The sequence below is a fragment of the Chelon labrosus genome (genome assembly GCF_963514085.1).
Source record: "Chelon labrosus genome assembly, chromosome: 17".
In the NCBI taxonomy this organism is placed as follows: domain Eukaryota; kingdom Metazoa; phylum Chordata; class Actinopteri; order Mugiliformes; family Mugilidae; genus Chelon; species Chelon labrosus.
The window spans coordinates 13,843,679-13,863,551 of record NC_140350.1 but is presented as its reverse complement, the minus strand read 5'-3'; the positions used below and the strand labels follow the sequence as shown (position 1 = coordinate 13,863,551).

General features: G+C 42.1%; 1 protein-coding gene across 2 annotated transcripts in view; it reads left to right on the top strand.

Moving 5' to 3' along the window:
* LOC311502692 (replication protein A 70 kDa DNA-binding subunit-like) overlaps window positions 1-19,873 on the top strand; it is a 38,682-nt gene that overhangs the window by 6,928 nt on the left and 11,881 nt on the right. Inside the window, exons 7-13 of one of the 2 annotated variants that reach the window (XM_084565024.1) lie at window positions 1,015-1,441; window positions 3,167-3,269; window positions 3,402-3,470; window positions 8,067-8,259; window positions 11,472-11,608; window positions 12,146-12,294; window positions 13,962-14,091. In XM_084565024.1, the coding sequence (XP_084421150.1) occupies window positions 1,015-1,441; window positions 3,167-3,269; window positions 3,402-3,470; window positions 8,067-8,259; window positions 11,472-11,608; window positions 12,146-12,294; window positions 13,962-14,091 (1,208 nt within the window). Of the gene's footprint in view, window positions 1-1,011; window positions 1,442-3,166; window positions 3,270-3,401; window positions 3,471-8,066; window positions 8,260-11,471; window positions 11,609-12,145; window positions 12,295-13,961; window positions 14,092-19,873 lie in introns of both variants that reach the window. The other variant, XM_084565023.1, reaches the window with a different exon arrangement.

Below are 19,873 nucleotides of genomic sequence, written 5' to 3'. Positions count from 1 at the left end.
CTGGCGTTGTCATTTGTTAAATAAGAGCAGTAAAGCTCAACAGTTGTTTGAGAGACAAAGAGAAGTCCTTCTTAACTTTTTTTTTTAAAGTAGTTTTGTTGATTTTGAAATATTTAAATTAGGTCTCAACTAAGTTACACCCCTAGGCAAGATAATAAAAAACAATATTAACAGTGTAATCCGTCCATCGCCACATTCAGTTTGAGTAATTTAACAGCGGAAATACATGTGTTTTTTTCAGTTTAACAATTAAATATGTAATAATTGACTATTAGGAACCTTCAATCATTCACATTATTTTATACTGTTCTGCCGGTTTAATTGAACGGTCATGCTGCATGGATGTAATTAAAACTAGTATGTTTGGTGTCTTGGCCACAAGACGGATATTCTGATTACTAATCCTAATTATTCTTTTTGCCTACAACTAAAAGGCACAAGTAGAGTAATTATGAAATTAATAACTGATTGGCAGACTTGCCCGAAGAAGAAGAAAAACTGTTTTTATATTTGGCACAAACTGATGTTAACAGGGGACTGAGTAGCTTAACGGAGAGATGTGTAGAGGCAGTTTTGACTTTCTCAGGCTCCTGCTCATGTGATCAGATAACAGTACTATCACTGATGTTTTACAGCTGCTAAAATATTTTGTTTGGGTGTTTAAGATTCGGTTTAATTATTGCCAGGTGTGCTACCATATCATACACGATCACAGGGAAAGGGACTGACGCTAGATGTTATCATTATCAAGTAATCTGCTTTTAATAGAATTGTTTTAAACAGTTTTTCTTGAAAATTCCCTAATACCCAGTTGCCTAAGGCTCATTTTGCTCTATCATCATTCCAAAGCCCAAAGAGAATCCATTTACAATAAAATAAAACTAAGAAAATTTCTTTCAGTTATCAAAATTGTCGTCACTTTCTGTCTGTGAATTAATAAATGTACTAATCTTTCAGTGCTATTAAACTGCAATCTTGTCATTCCTTTAAGTATCTCGCTTTGTCTCTCAGCAGCTGTTTCTTCTCCCCGAGGCCGTGGGAGAGGGTTTATGGGAACGGCTTCACCCATGAAAGTTTCACCCGCAACGTCTTCACCGAACAAGTTGTCACCCATGAAGCTTACACCTGCAACGTCTTCACCAAACAAGTTTTCACCCATGAAGGTTTCACCTGCAGCGTCTTCACCAAACAAATTTTCACCCATGAAGCTTACACCAGCAACGTCTTCACCCAACAAGTTTACACCCAAGAAGGTTTCACCCTCAACGTCTTCACCGTACAAATTTTCACCCATGAAAGCTTCACCTATGAAGGCTTCATCCTCCACCACGTCTCCCATGAAGGCTTCACCATCCAAATTTTCGCCCATGAAGGCCACGGGCGCTTCTCCAGGTCCAACAAAAGTGATTCCTATTGCTCACCTCAACCCCTACCAAAGCAAGTACGTTAAAGTGTGTGACTTACACATACACGTATATGTTTATGGTTTCAATCAAATGTTTTCCTCTGGCGCTCATTCATCACTCATGCGCTGACTCCTGGTTCCTGGTTAGCTGTAATTTTTGGGTAGCTCTTCAGGGCCTGTTTTAAAATCTGTGTTGGTGCAGCCTTGTGCGAGCATTCTTTTTTTTTTTCTGCACGAATGTGTTTGACTTTGAGTGAATTTGAGTGTGTGCATGTCAGTCAGCCGATTTGCATGGAAATGAAATGACCGATCTTGCCTCGGTAACTGACACTTTTACAGCAGGTACTGCTGGGTCTTTATGGTCTGCCGCTGAGGTTTTGATTCTGTTATTTGGCCCGTTGGGGATTTGACCAAACTCGTTTTTCCCTCCTTCCTTTCCTCTTCCATTTTCTCCTCCAGGGTTTCATTTTACTCCTGTTTTTTCCCCCCACTCTCATTTCTTATCGTTTCATTAGGCTTAACTTTCTGTCTCTGACCTTAAAGCTGGCTACAAAAAGACAAGAGCACGTTATGGCAAGATGTAGTCGTCCAGATTGGGGTAAAGCTACCTTGTCAACTCTCTCCATGTTTTAGGTCTGATAACATAGCCCTGTTTGAAATTGCAAGCTGTAAAGATAACTGTGCCTCTAGGTGTTGTAACAAACTGATGACTGTTCTAACTTTGAAGTTAGGGGAGTACCTACCCTGAGTAAAACAGATGACTTCAGCAGCTATGCTTCTTCTACCAACGTTTGAGTGAAATGAAAAATGTAGGTGTGTGTCTGAGTGTGACACAAAGTGTTACATACAGTCGAATATAAAGGGATCCTGTGTATGTGCACAAGGTCTTTAATGGCCGTTTGCATGGCTTTCTCCTTCCATTCTGCCAGCGTTAAGTAAAAGCATCTAGAGCAGACTATAATTGGCTTTTGACTGCCATAAACCTTGGTGTAGCAGTCTTATCCATACTGAGCAGGAAATGGGGTTCACTGAGGGCCAGCAGCTGCTCTCATGATAGGGGATTTAATTGCAGGCAAAGTTATGGTATGAATATCCTCCACTGCACAATTATCAACGCAGTCAAAAGGCTCACTGCTGCATAAAGTGCCGAGCTTGGCTGGCTGTTGTTAAAAACAGAACAAGAAGCAGATTTAAATGCGCCCAGAAGTTGGCAGATGTACAACACCTAGTTCATTCTTTGAAAAGAAAGTTGCCGGATTATTTTATTTTTTTTCTTTCATGAAACTTTCGAAAGACTGAAAAGGCACTTGTGCAATTTCCTTGGGAATTGTTCCGTCGCGCAGTTTGTGTTGTACATTGGCGACTGATGTGAGCCGAGTTGGGATGCTCATTAACAAAGAGGAAGTGTCTCTGCTTCATTCTTTACTGTTGGTGTTGACCTTTTGACTGCGACTTTAGTTTCACATAACTGCTGGTCAAAGAAAAGTTTTGGTAATTATTCTTTTTTTAAACAAGGAATGTGCACGTCCTGTTTCCGTTCACATATGGAAGTGTGTTGAGGGAAATGAATGAAAGCACGGTGGAAGGCATTCGTGTATTTGCGAAGCTTTGATTTTATTCAGCGGGGACGTTTTCTGCGTCAGCAATTTAGTTCTTTAACAGGTCTGTTTTAATTAAGGTATTCTCAGCATTGGGGTATTTATTTCACCTGAAAACTAGTTTTATCAACATATACATAATAATAGTCTGTTATATTCCTAGGTGGACTGTCAAAGCCAGAGTCTCCAACAAGTCCAGTATCCGCACCTGGAGTAACTCAAGAGGAGAGGGCAAGCTCTTCTCTTTTGAGATAGTGGATGAAAGTGTGAGTATAGAAGTCTGGATATCTGTTTTTTTTTTTTGCTTGTCAGCGTATGTCACACATGTGCCTTTTTTCCCCCCACCACTTTGTCCGTTCAGTGAACTGTTAAATAAATACAAATGTGCTGGTCAACAGGGAGAAATCAAGATCACTGCCTTCAACAACGAAGTGGACAAGTTTTTCTCTCTGGTGGAGCAAGGCAAGGTGAGCAGATTCCCCTCAAGTGATAAGAGCGTCGTGATTATTTTTGTATGTGTTGCTCTGGATGGTTAAACATTATATACAGACGGTATACAGAGGCTTTATAAATACTGTTTGCAAACTAAACTTAAGTCTAGGTATCCGTTTGGTATGCACGTAGCTCCTCAAACTTATGTATTATTGGTGAAATAGTAACAAAATCCTTCTGCAAAATCCTCTTGTGCCTGCAGGACGCCGAGCTAATGAATGAGCCAGGGGCAAGTATTAGAAGACTCTGTTGGAAAAGTTTATTAAGCCATTTTTTTTCACTGAAATATAAATGTTTGAGATGTATTAAGTGTTTGGGTGGATATATGAGGCAGACTGAAGTTAAAGAAAACTTTTAAAAGCGTGACAAAAAAAAGAAAAGTTGGGTGAACTCAAAATTTCAAGGCAACAAGCTTCGATAAAATTTTAAGTTGGGCAATTAAACTAAATATTTTAAGTTTTGCTTTTGAGTTTGCTCAACTCTGGATCCTGATTTTTGTCAACTCTCCTGTAAGTTGTACTAACTTTAATTTGGTTAAGTTAGTATAGCAGAATAATTTAAGAGGAATTTAAAATTGCACACTGCAGTAGTTTATAATGTAACTCAACTTTATAATTCAGAACCAATAACTACTAATCAAATGTATAAATAATTACAGATGCAACATATACATTCAAAACATTTGAGATTGATTAAAAGATCAAACATGAGTCAGGTATACAAGACCATACAGAACCAGATACACAACTATGACTCTAAATAAATCTGTTAATAAGGTTATTGAGCGCCATAACTTGATAATACGCCATAAAAAGAGTGGGAGATTGAGGTACATTAGAGTTGAGATTGACTAACAACAAGAGTAAATTAACATGGTGTCAAAGGGAACTTTTTAGAGGTCATCAATTCCAGATCCAACATTATGAGTAATAATGTGGGTTCACTGAAGGAGTTTGTTTTTGAGGGATCTGACCCTTCTGAACAGTTTCAAATGTGTACCTGAGATCTTTTGGGTACTTAAGGTTTAAAGCATCGATCAATCCAAAGAGGAAAGCAAAAACAGTCGGCAGGTCAGGGAGATCTTGAAGGACAAGCTCTTCTTCCACAACAACAGCAGCAACACTCACGACACTTTGAGGAGCTGCGCTGTTATCATCCTCCTACACAGTGAGGACACCCACAATGAGGCTCTTTGTCCGCTCCTCTTCTGGGTCAGTGTCCTTGTGTTGACAGACAGGACAAGACCAACACATGAATTGCAAGACATTAGTCATTAAAATACTGTGAATCAGAATAAGCTATTACTCTAAATTAATTCCAAATTATTGGATAAACATTTTTTTTCCAAATAGAATTAATTATGAGTTTGACATATTAACTATTTCCATCCAGTACTCCACAACCAAAAACTGAACCCCCATACACACATCAACACGACATCTATTAGGCTACATGTCATAGCGAGGACAGTACAACTATTGAAGACACTCTGGACATTGGGAAAGAATAAGGGAACAAGGAGGACAGAGAGGTAATGGTTGAATTCAACTTTAAAATACAGCACTATAAATACAGTATAATAACATATTTACAATTACAACCACTCACAAGACAGTTCCTGAAGAGCTTCTCCTGACTGCCACAGAGATGCAAGGGAAGGCCCTTTAATCGGTTTGAGAAGTGTTCATATTAAGTTATACTTCCAAACTCTTCAGTTTGAGTTCTCGGTAGACTTTTTAGCGATTGTACGCTAACTTAATTTAATTAAAGGTTGTTTAAAACTTACCTGTGTGGACTGCAACTCGAGGCAGCACAGCCACAGCGAGACTTCCAACTCAGAAGGTTGGCTTTCTCAACAAAGAAATAAGAGTTAGCAGAACTGTTGTTGAACCCCAACTTAAAGATGTAAGTATTAACAACTCACCAAATTGTTTTGGAGCAAACAACTTTCTTGCTTTGTTGTGCTAACATTATTGCCTTAAATGTCAATAATTTATAATTTCAAGTTTTACTTGAACTTAAATTACTCTTTTAGGCCAGAAAATACAAGTTGGCTATTTTTGCAGTGTTTTTATCCTGAACAGTGCTAGTCTTGCATTCTGCCTTTTTTAAATAATTAAATAGGTTGTACAGCTCTGTTCTTTATACGATACTTAAATGCCCACGCGTATATTCAGAGAGTTATTGGTCGCTGTAATTGTTCAGTTTTTCTAGGCACTTTACAGAACCCAGAGCTAGAAACCTGCAGAAGAATAAATTCAAATAAATTCATACGTCTGAATAAAGCATACATGCAGCATATATACATGATAAAGACAAGAACGCATGATAGTAGACGATGCATGATGCATGGGAAATTGATAACGGATAAAGGGGATGGAGAGCGCTAGCATTTAAAGTAAATGTTAAAGGAGCACCGAGACACACAGCTATGTCAGTGGTGACAGTTGTTATATTACAGATAAGTAGGCTGGCATATTGTGTGAATATATGAGGTGTCATAAGCAGCTTGGGGAATTATGCATAACGTTTTGGTGCGATTGGGCGACTGTGTACGCTGGGTAGGTTAGTGGGGGCCAGAACAACAGATGAGAAACATGCAGCTCCAAGTAAGAGACCTGCACAGAAAGGTAAGGGGGACGGAGATAGAGAGAGACTCAGAGTTAATGACAGAATATAAATGCTGGCCTCCTCTAAGCAGTCCTGTTGTGGAGAGATTATACTGTAAGAGGTAGGAGGGACAAAGCCTGCAGTCTTTGCTCTGTGCAAAAAGGATTTTGTTTAGACAAAGCTAATGTGAGACTTCAGCTGTATTAGTTTGTCTAATTGACTCAGTATCTTTGTTTGGTTATTGCATGAAGCTTAATTGTTAGTTTTGTTTCCCAAGAGTGGAAATGTTATGAGAATTTTTCTATGAAGACTATAACTTTGGAGGATATCCTCTTGATTTGAGTACTTGTACTGAAGGCTTCTATTAACTTTGGCTGAACTTCAGAATGAATTTTGCTCAGAACAAGGACGAAATGCTGCTTCCAGGCTTTTTGTCTGTGTGTCGTAGAGTAGATAACGCAGCGAGAGAACAGACAGACAGAGTGAAACTCCTCCTCGCCACCGAAATGTGTCTTAATTTAACAAAACACTGTGGTAATCAATTAGACTTATAGAAGCTGCTTTGTCTTTATTTCAGTTTCATTCCAGGTCTTTTTAAATACAACGATAAATTGCTGGAAGAAAGCAATATCCTTTCATCTACTGGCTCTTCTGTCACTTTGCCTGTGTGCAGTCTTTTGTCGCGTATGTCCACGCTCGTAAAAAGCTGATTAAAAGATAGAAAAAAAAAAAGTCTGCCCCCACGCCGAATGTTGTTGCACAAGAAGTTTAAAGAAGGAGAATGATTACAGTGGCCTGACGCCCTCTGATCACGCATGTGGGCATGTTCTCCACTACCAAAATGCTAAAATTCAAGGCAAGCACTAATACTTGGTCTTAAACCGGTCGGTCTTAGAGAATCTTGAAAGCAGGATTATCTTTTTAACCACGGGGCTCCGGTTCAAGACCTTGTGTCAGCAAACATCTGCTTTAGTAAGAAATTTAATGCCTTCCAGCTCCAGCTCATGTTGCGTAACAGACACTGGCCCCTGAACTTGCCACAGGGCTGCGAGTGAAACTGCATTTTATACAAGAATTTAAAAATATATATTAGTGTCCTTACAAAAATGGTAAATAACAGACTTCATATTTAAGAATCCCCTATTAATTTGTTAAAATGTGTGGTAGGCAGTTCGAACCCCCATCATTTCCCCCTTACATGGCCCTGGTTTGTTACCTGTGTGATTAAATACAGGTAGAACACATGTTAAACTTACTTAACATAGTCCGGCCCACACAGCTTAATAACTCAATTAACCCTGCCCGTCAGTTTGCCAGTCACACGGTCTTCGCTATCAGCGACTGGCAGTGACTCCCAACACGGGCCCAGATCCAATTTGTGCCCTCTGCCCTGCAAAGAAAACTAAAGGAAGGAATCCGTCTTCTCTTCGTGATCTGAGTATTGACAGAACGGTGTGTGTGTGTTTGTGTGTGTGTGTGTGTGTGTGTGTGTGTGTGTGTGGGCGTGACCGGCTCTGAGCAGCCAGGATGCTTATCACATTAGTTTCATGGTCGAATCTGTGTCGGGCAGGAAGGAAGGAGAGGACAGGAAGTCACCGTGGCAGAGAGAAAGAGAGAAGGGGGGGTATTAGAGGCTTGGGAGAGTAAATGAAGAAGAGTGACTCGCAGATTGAGTTTAAATTATGCTGTTTAACAGACTCACTCTCAGCTGCTTCTTATTTTCTGGTGAATTAGACGGGTGATGGGGCTGATATGGCACCACGTCTTAGTTGGACCTGAAGGTTTTTTCCCCGTTCTTCCTAAGAGGTTTTGGTTGAACAGGCACCGTATTGTAATAATAATTTCCTTTGCAGGATCAATAAAGTGGTCACCAGTTCGCTCAGTCGCAGCTGCTTTAAAGTCACATGAAAGAAGGATTTTGATTAGGTCTCGTTTACTAATGCCTGCGCACTTTGTTCCAGGTGTACTACATCTCCAAGGCTACTCTGAAGGTGGCCAACAAACAGTACACCACGCTGAAGAACGACTACGAGATGACCCTCCATGCTCACTCATCCATCGTGCCGTGCGATGACAGCCTCGGCATCCCCGCCGTGCACTGTGACTTTGTGCCCATTGCGGAGCTGGAAAACAGAGACAAAGACGCTATAATCGGTGAGACGCAGCAGCGAGACTTTAATTGTACGAGCTAACTGATAAAAGAACAACTCAACAGTGAGTGAGCAGGTAGCGCTTCGGTGCCAAGGACAGCTGGGAAAAAGGCAAAGGCAGGGGATGTGAGTGCTCGCATTTTTTTAGCCTCACACACCAAAACCGCATCTGTCAGCAGCGTGTTTAGATGATGGTATGATTCAGTGCCTCTCTAACTGGGTGATAAAGGGTGTTAAAGAGGGAAAATGAAGTGTGGTTCAACAACTATGTGACACTTTTGTTTGTGTTGGTGTGTTTTTTTAAAAAAAAATCTGAAACAAAGGCCATGAACAGGCCTCTGAGTGGAGTTCGGTTAGATGAACAAAAAAGAACAATTTATATCAAAAAAATGTTTTCTTTCCTTACTTTTCAGGTTGGATTAAATTCAGACGTGATTATTTTTGCGAGGTTAATGTCAGCGTCCTTTTAATTATCCCTTGTTCAAATTAATGCATTATGATTTCAGGTTTCTTTTTCTTTTTTTTTATGCCTGTGGAGTGAGTCAGACTATCAGTACATGACTCATACGGCAAGTCCAAAGCTCTCACTGATTTAGTTTGTACCTGTCTTTCTCATTTCCAGGACAAGAAAATTGGTGAAAGTCATAAATTCGCTTAAATTCCTCACGCGTGTCACTTAAGAGCAAATGTGTACGGCTGGATCTTGAAGGAGTTAAGTGGGCCGTGGGCCTGTCAGTGTCTGAACACGTGTGTCATCATCTCTGTAACTGCTGAGTCAAACTCATATTCAGGTTGTGTAGTCAGCTAATTGACGGACACTTTAGAGTGAACAGAGAGTGAGAATAGATGAGACCGGGTCAGAATGAGGGCTGGTTCAGGCGTCAGCTTCAGGTGCAAAGTGGCTCAAAAGTCACACTTTAGTGTCGCGCACAGTGTGGGGACAGTGAGTGATGAGGCTTACGTGGTGTTTTCTGCTTTCTCTACAGATGCACAAATTTGAATTTCTCATGCACATTCTGCACATGTAGATTTGCAAACTATTTGTGAACACCTCTTACAAACTCAAAGCTGAGCCCATACATTCTACTGGTTTCTAATGACGGTTAGTTGCAGCGCCCGCTCGCTGCACCTGAGAGGAAAGTGCTATCTCCGCGACAGCTAAATTGGGAACGGTGCATGTGTGCAGCAGATTGTGGTTGAAATTAGTTAAGCCTCTTGGCAGTGATAGCATGTTTGGTGCAGTTGAAGGGTGAAGACATCACACCTCATCTTATATTTAGCATTTTGTACGTGATTCCTGTCCTAACACTCGAACTAATCAAATATTTTTTTTTATTTTTGACATCTGTTCAAAACAAGCTTGTTGAGTAAGTAGCTAAAACAAAAACGGTTTTGCACTAAATCCTGATCGGATTAAACATATTCTGACCTCTGTGGCTTGAAAGATTCACCCCACACTGTTCTTTGTAGTGTCTCGTGTTTACGATAAACGCCCCCCCCCCCCCCCCCCCCCCTTTTTTTTTCATCACCCGGTAGTGAAGTGTTATATAAAAAAAACTACTAGATAGCAATCCAAGCAGGGATATTATTAATTATTTTAAGTGGTGGACCAAACAGAAATCTGTGGGGCTGGAAAAGTAAGCCGACACTGAAGTGCCAAAAGCTGCAGCTCCTGAAATGGCTTCTTACGCCTGGCTCTCCCCCACTTTGGAATTAAGTCAGAAGCTTAGGTGGAGTTTGCCAAGATGGCGACGGCCAGTGGCGCCCAAACTGAGCTTCAAAACCACTCTTCAGGACACCTATGGGCAACGTTGTGGAGAGTTAGCTCAGCTCTAAATACAGAAAGGTGTTGGACACAGCATAATAAATCAGAAATGAATGATCTTAAAGACAACAACATAATCTAACCTACTGAGTGAACATCCATGTTGGTGATCTTGCATGATGACAGTATTGTAAACAAGGAGCAGTGCAAGCCAGCCTGGCACCACACTGCAGAGTTTTAGAGCTGCCCTGAGCAGTTTAGCTGGAGGATTGTGTTTGTGTTGGTCACAGAGGGGCAGTCTTACATGTCCTGCATGTCATCTGTTGACTCTCCCTTCTTTCTCTCTCTCCCTCCACTCCTTCTCATTCCGCTCCTTTGTTAAACAGGGGGATTATAGCATGGTAATGAGAACTGTCAGCCTGTTCCTGCGGTGATAATGGAGTTCAGAGGTGGATGACATCGTCTCAATCATAATGGAATTAAGGAGGGCTGAGAGAGCACTGGCAGAGAGTGAGGGAGGAAGGAAGGAGAGAGTTCAGGAGGAGGTTAGCGGAGGAAGCGGGCGGGAGGATGAAGTTGAGAGAACGACGGGTTTTGAAATCGGTGACGGGATTCTGTCCGGTCATTTTGTTTAATGAATGAGGACTAGTCCTGACGCCATGAGACGACAGATAATAGCCAACGCAAATATACAAAGCCAGATGCTAACTGATGGTTTGGTCTGCATTGTGCACAAACATATGTGCCTCCTGTTTTACGAGGAAGAAAATACATTTGTCTCTTGTGGTGAATAATACTGTTTGGAGACAAAATGACTCCAGAGCTCTGTAGGTTATGAAATGCTGCTTATGACTTTTGAATGCCACAGTTTATTTCAAATTCAAATGCACCTATATCACAGCATTAAGATGCATTATTCTGTCTTTAATATCCGTGACCTCGTGAGATTCCCATTTGTTGTAGAATTAGCGCCTCATAAATTAAATTGACTTGGGCTGGTTTTTTTTTTTTTTAATATTAGTCATGGCAGGCCGGGCTCTCCACCTTCTTTGAGCTCAGCAGTGGCTGCTCTTCACTGCTGTAATCCTAAATGAAGTGTTTAGGCCTTGAACATGACAGAAAACATGAATGAGGGATGAGTGTGTTTGTTGTGATTTGGGATGTGGGCTTGGGTGTTAGCCAGCCTGTTATGACATTTATGTCAGTCTGCTGTGACTTGGCAATATCAGAGGGGTGTCAGCTCTCCGCTGTGTTGGATCTTTACTGCTTTTGAAGTGATAACACTTCACATTAGTGGAATATATCCACGGGGCATTTTTACACTTTACACCATGCGGAGACATTTCTACACACAATGTTATTTTTCTCACCACATTGTTAACGTGTTTGTCTGCTTGTTTTCACGAGCTAGGTGAAGATGTTGAAGGATTTTCTTTTTTTTTTTGTTTCAGATGTGATTGGAGTATGCAAGAGCGCGGAGGATGTAACACGTATCACCACCAAGAACAGCAGAGAAGTCTCCAAGAGGGCCCTTAACCTAATAGACACAACTGGCAAAGTGGTGACTGTCACTCTGTGGGGAGAGGAGGTAATAACTATAATCTATCTCTCTCCGCGCATCCATGAGTGGATTTGCAGTTTAACATAAAATGTGTGGAGCAGACTGTAATTAATCGCGTGTTTACGAAGGTGCCCATGCGTGCATGTGCGTGCACACACAACATATCTCCGTGGCCGCTCTTGCATACGGAACACTTTGATTGGGTTTTCTGGGCTGTAAAATCTGGATCGGTCGAATCATTCCTTTGACCTTCAGGACTGTTTTGGACCAGAGTCTCTGATCTGAGACAGAAGGCTAAATATCTCTGGGATGTGCATGAAATGACACCATTCTTCTCTAAGCTCATTCGATCTGCAAGAGCTAATCCCTCCTCTTTGCCAAAATCCCCCCCCCAAAAAATGACTTTCAAATTAACTTGTAGGTTGTCCGTTTATAAAAGCAAACCATATATTACTTTCTGGTGTCTCCAAGTTGCAGACGCAAACTACATTTATAAAATACAATAACGCAAATGCTTTCTCCGTCACATATTACATCTCCTCAATTACTGTTTTCTTTCTCCAGGCGGAGAAGTTTGACGGCTCTGCGCAGCCTGTGGTTGCCATCAAAGGAGCTCGCTTGTCTGATTTCGGGGGCAGATCTCTCTCTGCTTTGTTCAGCTCTACAGTCATGGTCAACCCAGACATACCGGAGGCTTTTGCAGTGAGGGCCTGGTGAGTCACACCGTTGCGCAGGCATCACACCGGCAATCACACGCACACATTGATAATCACATACAGGATTGTCCACACGCTGTGGTCATGCTGCCACACAAATCATAGAGATTATCGTTGCTGTGTTGCTTATATACTTGAAATAAACTGTAGTGAATACACAACACGGGGAATGGGTGCACGGGCGCACGCATGCACAGAAGAAAAAACACGAGTTCCCTGATGATCACATGTCAGGAGACTGGTGGCATGTGCCCCCTCACTCCCAGCGGGACTCGAGACAGGGTGTAGACAGCATTGGACGGAGGGAATAACAGAAAAGCAGAACATGGATATTTCTGGAATCCAGCTCTGAACTGCTACTGTACGTCGTGCTCAGAGAGACGGGAACACGGTGAGCCGCATCAAACTGGATTCCCATTAGTGGCTCCTGTGGAGGGATTTCGAATTACCGTATGAGTCATTCACTCATTAAGGCTGTTCCCTAAGTCTGGCCGCCGCTGAAATATAAATGCAGTTTTCTGTTTCTGTATGTGTACATGGCAATGCTTTGGTGTGCATACGACTGTGTGTTAAAATCTATTCTTAGCAGGAAATTGCGTCAAAACAGCTCAAGCCACAGCTTCAAGGTGTGAATGCGGTAAATTAAAGGGTTTGTTACCTGTGGCTGTTGTGATGTGTGGTTTATACGTTTTCCTAATTGCTCCATGAACGATAGCTCCGGCCGTTTTTCTGGCTGTGTCGTATTGGTTGTAGTGGTTCCTTGTGTGTATTGGAAAAAAGAGGGACTGGCAGGCTCCATCGCTTGAGCTTTAATCTTAGTCTTATTAGTCTCTGGTCAATACACCATCTCATCCTGACATTCAAAGGGCTGAATAACTAAGAAACGGCACCCTCCTTCCTTTCATCACTCCTTCCATTCTTCTCTAATCCCTGGCTTTTCCCCCTGATCTCTGCTGCTGTTTGGTCCTCTCTCTCCAGTTTACACGCCAACAGCGGCGAACGAATGACAATGAAGTTATCCAAGGAGCAGACTTTTTTTTTTTTCTTTTCTTTTTTTTTTTTTTAAACAAAGACGAAGCGTGTCGGCCTGGCTGTAGTTCCTGTGGCGGCGTGGTGCTATGCGGGATTGCTTGGACCGGGCTTGTTTGCATAATTCAAGGAAACTGATGAATTTGGATGATGCCTTGATTAGATTGGCTCCGCTCAGGCAGAATACAGAGCAGGAGTCACACTGATGCATTAAGATTTTAGAGTGAATATTAAAAAGGTGGGCGCCCCGAATATATGGAGCGGATAGACAACAGGAGAGACGGTTTTGATATGGACAGCCATATTTATATCTACATAAAAGGCTGATTTATCTGTGAATGCATTTGACTGTCATATGTTGCACGAAATATGTTGCAGGATACAGATGCAGTGATTATAAATCAGTTAAGGGATTAAGGGAATAATTTAGTCGTGGCTGAAGATGGATTTTTTAGGTAATAACAGTTGATGCAGTGCAGTCTGTTAACACCCACACTTGCTTTTTGCGGCCCCTTTTTCTTATCGGCACTCTAAATAATGCATGCTTTAATATCCCTTGTGTTTGTTTCGGTGTATAAACATGTTTGCGCACACATTTATTTCTGCTTGTTTTGCTGTCTATCTTAACTCTGTAGGTATGACCACGAAGGCTTTTCACAAGACAGCCAATCTCTCACGCAGACCTGGTCAGCAGGCGGCGGATCAAAGGTGAACTGGAAAACGCTGAGTGACGTTAAGGATGAAGCCATGGGACACGGAGAGAAGGTGCTGCTCTCTCATACATACACATATCAGGTCATTGGTTAAAAAAACGAAAGGTCAGCATTAAATACACAGACATTTAAAAGAGAGAGGGGGATAAAGCAACTTTTTAAAGGTTTAGTTCACTTTAATGACAATAGAAAATCCCCGCGGACAGAAATCGAAAGAAAAGGGAAGGCGAACCTAAAATCATTTCCATAATTAGACGCTAATGCAGAAAGAAAGAATTGACATTTTCAGTTTTTATGTTTCATCGACTGGTTGTGGATTGACTGAAGCACGTGTACAACAATCAATTGTGATGCTAATTATTATAGTTTATTAATTTTACAATAGATTTTTTTTAAGCTGCAGGAGATCTACAGTAGATCGGATGGAAATGAAGGCGCGAGGCGTGTCGCAGTAAAATGTAAATCTTATTATTATGCTGCAGTTTGAGTTCTGTGTCTGAGCTGCCTCTTGGTCGTAAACTTGTTTGAGTGATATGTGAGTCAGAAAATCCTTCTCTCCGCTCGGGCAGCTGGCTACTGTTTGAAGAGGCATGAAAGAAACGCCGTACAGATGATGTAACATCAGCATAGCTACAGTGCAGCAGAGTCTGATAGCAGACAATCTTCTCAGTGTTGCGAGACGAGCACAGTAAACAGCAGGTTTTGGTGTCAGTTCCAGAGAATCAAGGAGCTGGAGCTTCGCAGTTTTGTACCGATGTTTGCAGCCACACAGGGACACATCCATCACGTTGACGTGCTTTGACGTCGGGGCTGTAAATGCTTTCTTTCCTGCTTCACCACCACCACCACATCTTCTTTCTCTAGCTACACTTACAGTTTGACCTACAGCAGAATTCAGCTTACATCAGCTGGCCTAAATCGAAATAAGGGAGTAGGGCTGAGTATCGCTACCGCGTCAGTTTGAAGTTATGAAGGAAGATATTCACAAAGCTAATGTTGTCATTGGTTTTGTAGGTTTGTGGTATTACAACAGTGTTTTACATGTAGTTGGCACATGTTGCCTTTGCTTTTGTCTCAGCTCTTCGCTCCTGTCATACTTTTCAAATTCAAGTTGTTGCTTCTGTCATGGTTTGGATCTCTCACATGCGGTCCAATCTGTTAAAGAAACTGATCCAAGGACTGATATCAGATCTTTCAAATGAAGATTGATTTGAATCAGGAAATAATAGCCTATCCCAGCTGTCATCGGGCGAGAGGCGGGGTACACCCTGGACAGGTCTCCGGTCTATGGCAGGGCTAACACAGAGAGACAGACAACCATTCACACTCACACCTACAGCCAATTCTGAATCCCCAATTAACCTAACGAGCATGTCTGTGGACAGTAGGAGGAAGCCGTGGAACCCACACAGACGCAGGGAGAACATGCAGACTCCACACAGAAAGGCCACAGTCGGCCTGGATTCAAACCCAGAGCCTTCTTGCTGTGCCACCCCTGCTTATTTTGAATACCTTAAAACATTATTATTACTTTGGTTTGTCCATCTGTCCACCTCATTCTTGTGGAATATCTCACACCTTAAAGGAATCTCTTCATACTTCGCACAAAATTCCACTTGGACTCAAGGATGATCAGATTTTGGTGGTCTAAGATCGCTGTAACCTCAAGAAGACATGTTTCGGCTTCCACTCAATAATCATACTCTTGATTCTGACTAAATTTCACACTTCTTTAATCGGATAAAATGGCGAAGTGATGACATTTGTAGTCTGGACAGACATGAAAAAGAACTACAACCTGACTAGGTTGGCGGACACATCCAACCGCGAGGCAGTAATTCTGGTGACTTTTCTGCAACAAATGTGATCAAACGTCTTTTTAAATTTATATCAGAATTCACGCAAAGCTTCGGGAAGACTGTATCTGAATATAGTCATGCCAATAAAGGCGTTTGAATTGAACCGAACTGACAGCAGGCGCACATAACAACAACCCCTGTTACTAAACGTTACAGGGTCACAATGTGTTTGTCACAGAGAGATTGAAGGCCTCTTATTAAACACTTTCAAAGGAGATTTTGTGTAAACAGACACGGATTTAGTGATGTTCAAACCTGACTGCTGCTTAGTGTCATTTGGACAAGCGTTTAGACAACCACAAATCCACAGTCAGTCTTCCATTCACTGTAAACAGAGCCGCTCTAGGCTGTGCCTTGCTATGACTCCATGGATTAGAGTCATGCCTCTCTTGTTTTAGCTGTGGCAGGGAGATAGCGCTGCTCACATTTTAGCAGCACTGCCGGACGCAGTGCGAGGAGCCTGTGAGAACCTTCAAACCGAACTGTGTGCCATTTTAGGAAGTGTCATTTCACAAACATTACCATGCTTTCAACCAAAAGTAGAGTGCATATGAGTGGTATGTGCCACTGCTAAACTTTCCATCTAATTAATTAGGTTTATCTCACACTGGTCCCCTTCTTGCCTCGCGTTTAATTGGACGCCGCTTACCAGTAGCTTCAAGATCAATGTCGTTTCTAATAAAAAATTCTAATTATGTGTTGGAGGCGGAGGAAGCCTATAGGGCATAACATTACCAGAAGGGAAGTGGCGCAGACGGAAAACGTGTGGGAGAGCGGCGAGATGAGTTGAAAAAGCCACGCGGAGCCACTTAAACTTCATGTCACTGACTGACAAACCCCGGTTGAAGGATGGGAGGCCACGGGAAATAAAAGTGGGGAAAAAAAAAAGGAGCGAAAAAGTGTGGTGACTAAGAGGTGACTCTGGTTATACTGAGGGAAATGATACGGATGGGAAGAGTTAACTGGCAGATGAGAGGAAAAGCGTAGCAAGGTGAGAAAATCGCCTCTTGGTTTTCTTTTTTCTCCCTCCCTCACCTGACTCTCTTTGTCTTGTCCTTTTTTTCTCTCTTCCTCTCTCCGTGCCCCACATACCCCCAACTGTTTCTGTAATTGAAAGGCTTTAAGAGCGTTGTCTGTCACTTACTCTGAGGCTGCAGCTTTGGTTATAATAATGGAATCCAAATCATTACTTTATAGTTTAAAGGAATCTAATTTTACGTTCTTACCTGTTTGCCTTCATGCATGTGTGCGACTATGTTTGTGTATCTCTGTGTGTGTGTGTGTGTGTGTGTGGATCTAAGTGTACAAGCCCTTTCTAATTAATGTGGCAATGTGTGCGGTGGGGGTTTGGGACGAGCATTAAAGTTGGCATGTGCAGCCACGTCAATTATGTGAAGTAGATTTTCACTTGGTCGCCCTTCCACATACAAATTTTAATTGCATTTAGGTGCCAGAAGGTGACACAGGGATTTGGTGTGATAAGAATGAAAACTATTTTCAGACTGTTGGGTGTGTGTGTGTGTGTGTGTGTGTGCAGGCAGGCATTTATACGTGCCTCTTTATTTTTGTGTGTCAGTTTGTGAATGCAGCCTTCACCGCGCTACTCTTCCAGGTTCTCCAAAGTGTAGTTAAGGTTAAGACTTTGCCTCAAGACTTCTGTGTACACACTGGAATACAGAGAGAGAGAGAGAGAGAGAAAGAAACAGAACGAGAAGAGGAGGGTTGATGACGAACACAGTGGGATTTATTTCGGTTTAGTTTTGATGGAATCACTCTGGTCCAGATCCTGCTGACTTCTATCCTCGCATTGTCTCGTCAGTAGCCCACGCTAGCCCAAGCGTCCTGTTCTTTCCTCCCTTCTACGTCCACCCTCCTGCCACCTTCCCCACCCATCGCCTTCCCACCTCTTCAGCCTTCCAGCGCTCCAATCTGCCCGATTCTGCAAAATGTGATGAGGCAGGCACGCGGCCGGAAACATGGGAGCGGAGTGTTGAGGGGGAGAGGGCTGTAGCTAACGGGAGAAATGCTCCTAATTAAAAAAAACAAACAAAAAAAACTTCCTACTAAGTGTTTCGGAAGGGTTCTTGCTGTGTGTGTGGCATGGGTACTGGGTAGATGGATGGGTGGACAGATTATGAGGCTGTGAGTCAGTGTTAGCTAGCGGGGGGAAAAGTGTCAGAGAGCTCTAAGTCTGACTGACAGGATCCGCAGAGGTCATGGGGACACGAGACGGCATCATCCCTCTCACAAGGGATGCAAAGAACACAATGGCCTTTTCACATTCGATGCTCTTACTAAACGCTTTGCAGAAAGTGCGGGGTTGGGTGGCGAAGGAGCGGCGTTTCTCGGCGAGTGTGTGTGTGTGGGTTTGGCCTCCATCCTAGAAAGAGCCTTTGATAGACTCATTTAGGCCAACATTAGTAATGAGTCTGTCCCAGCTCTGGCTTGTAGTTGTTGTTTAGAATGCATTTTAAAGCATTTCATTTTAAATTCTGGCTGCAATTCCAACATCTTGTTTAAGGCCTGCTCTCCCGGTACAAGAAATACCCCTGTGGTGAATGTAGGAAAAATAGAGGAATTTTCTGCGATTTCCTTTGCAATGCGTACAAATATCACATATCACACTTTGTACGCTGGCATGCACCGCGTACACGTGTGTGCCTCTACCCAACACGACTCAGTTCATCCGCCTTGCGCATTCTTTTTATTTATATTTATGGAAATCGAATGCCTTGCTCCTCCACATGATGAGAGAATAGCCCTTTCCCCGCAGAATTAGCATTCCTTTTCCTTTTTAGCTGTTGATTTTACCAGTGTGAGTTCTGCCGCCTAAGGTGGTAATATCTGTTTAAATTACAGCAACATCGCTGCATTTTAATTTGAATCTGTTTGACTGTGTACACTTCCATTTAAATTCACGACACAAGGAAGTTTAGCTCGTCGTACGCCTGCTGCAAATGTGCAAGTTCGGGCCTTTGCATATGACCTTGCATGGCAGACGTGTGTATATGTCAGCATGCTCGCGTTTCTGTATTAGAAGGAGAAAGAGGGTCTGTTATGCAAAGAATTCTCAAACTCCCTGTGCTCTCTTTTAAAACGGTTCCAAGATTGTTTGGAAGTCAAATAAAGATGTGTAAACAGCGTACATCTACCAGCTGGACTGACTCGTTGGCAGACGATTCGCACATGATGCCAAGTTTGATTATTCTTATTTTATTTAATATTTACTACTTTTCAAGTAGATTATTCTAAAAATCACCTGCACTAGAAGTAGCACTTGTGCTCCTCTTCGTCTCACTTGTTTTTTTTTTCTCACTTTAGTCTCATGACATTTGTGAGTTGTGATTTAAAAATACCAATAAAGATAATACAAGAAAATGCCAAAAGAATACTCATACCGTTATGTTGAGAACAAACAATCCACACGACATTATTTATCCAAAGCGCTGAAGTGGGTTTTTCTCTAACGTCGCTGTGTCCATCACTTGGAGTAATTGGTTCATAGGTGAATGAACAGTTGTTAGCTGTTACCACGGATCCAGTGCAACGCTTTGAAGCAGCAGTTTAAACAGGCCGACTGCTGTGAAGTTCTCCATCGTGCCCTTACCACTGTTTTATGATTTTAACTCTCGTACTGTGGACTGCTGATTACTCATTGTGCTCTTAGAGCCTGCGCCACCTGCCATCTTTTTCATCCACCAACATGTTGCCTCCTACACAACAAAGACTTTGATGAGACGTCTCGTACCTTTAAGACTGCCGCTGCTCGTGAAAAGTTTCTTACGGTCTTTGCAAACCTCAGACGACTTCTTTTTTTTTTATTTAAGTCTTTTAAATTATCCTGTTAAGGTTATGACACGTACACATGGAAGGATCCAGTTTAACTTCAGGGACACGGTTTGTTTTTTGCATCATCCAACGCCGTACTCATGGTGCTTAGTGAATCATGTTTTTAATGGGAAACGTGTTTTAAAA